The 763-nt window shown below is 41.3% G+C and overlaps 1 protein-coding gene across 1 annotated transcript in view; it reads right to left on the bottom strand.

Moving 5' to 3' along the window:
- Positions 1-5: 5 nt before the first annotated feature.
- Positions 6-763, bottom strand: part of LOC106943264 (lanC-like protein 2) — a gene marked incomplete at its 3' end in the record, with an annotated part of 23,106 nt that continues 22,348 nt past the window's right edge. The window contains exon 5 of the mRNA XM_015026583.1: positions 6-335. Within this exon, the coding sequence (XP_014882069.1) occupies positions 6-335 (330 nt within the window). The remainder of the gene's footprint in view (positions 336-763) is intronic.

Here is a 763-nt window from a genome sequence, read left to right on the forward strand (position 1 = left end):
TCAGTCTCAGCTGTAAAAGTGCCTGAAGAAGCTTCAGAAGTTAAAATTAATGAAATGACACAGCATGCAACACTGTTCCTACAGAGCAATGAGGAGTCAGGATTGTGCTTGCGATAGACAGAGCGGCTCACCTTGTAGGCCATAATGAGCATGTGGATGACACCCGGAGCTCCGTGACACCAGTGTACCAGTCGGTCACTCTCGTTGCTTAGCGACGATGGGAAGTTCCCGGATCGAAACCTCTTGTGGCGGACGTAGTCAATGCTGGGGCGGACCAGCTCCGCCAGCATGGTTGGGTGGAGCCTGGCTCCGGGCTCAACAGAGAAACATTCAAATCACTGCTCATCTATCTCCTTGGTTACACAGGAGGATAACAGAACAGGAACTGGTAATGGCAGACATAGACCTAATTGACTTGTGAAACCTAAAGTTATGGGAAATGTGTCCTCCTGTTACCCATTTCTAAAATGTGCTTTTGCTAAGAGAACGTTCTAAAAACTAGTATAATATTCATTTAATCAAAAACATAAAATAAGTTCACCATAAAGGAAATTATGTATCATTCTATTGAGGGAAAAGCAGCCATTCAGCAAGACCTGGACAGTGACCATTATGGATTAGTTGTAAATCTTCAAGCAAACCTATTAAATCATTGTGAAAGTGTGATAGTTTTGATAAATACAAATTACTTCACATGAAGAAATTATCTTTAATCCTTCAGCTGTTACATATAAACCATACTATTATGAATCAAATTAAGCAG

The sequence above is a fragment of the Poecilia latipinna genome, unplaced genomic scaffold (genome assembly GCF_001443285.1).
Source record: "Poecilia latipinna isolate Pla-1442-1.1 unplaced genomic scaffold, P_latipinna-1.0 Scaffold5064, whole genome shotgun sequence".
Lineage (NCBI taxonomy): Eukaryota > Metazoa > Chordata > Actinopteri > Cyprinodontiformes > Poeciliidae > Poecilia > Poecilia latipinna.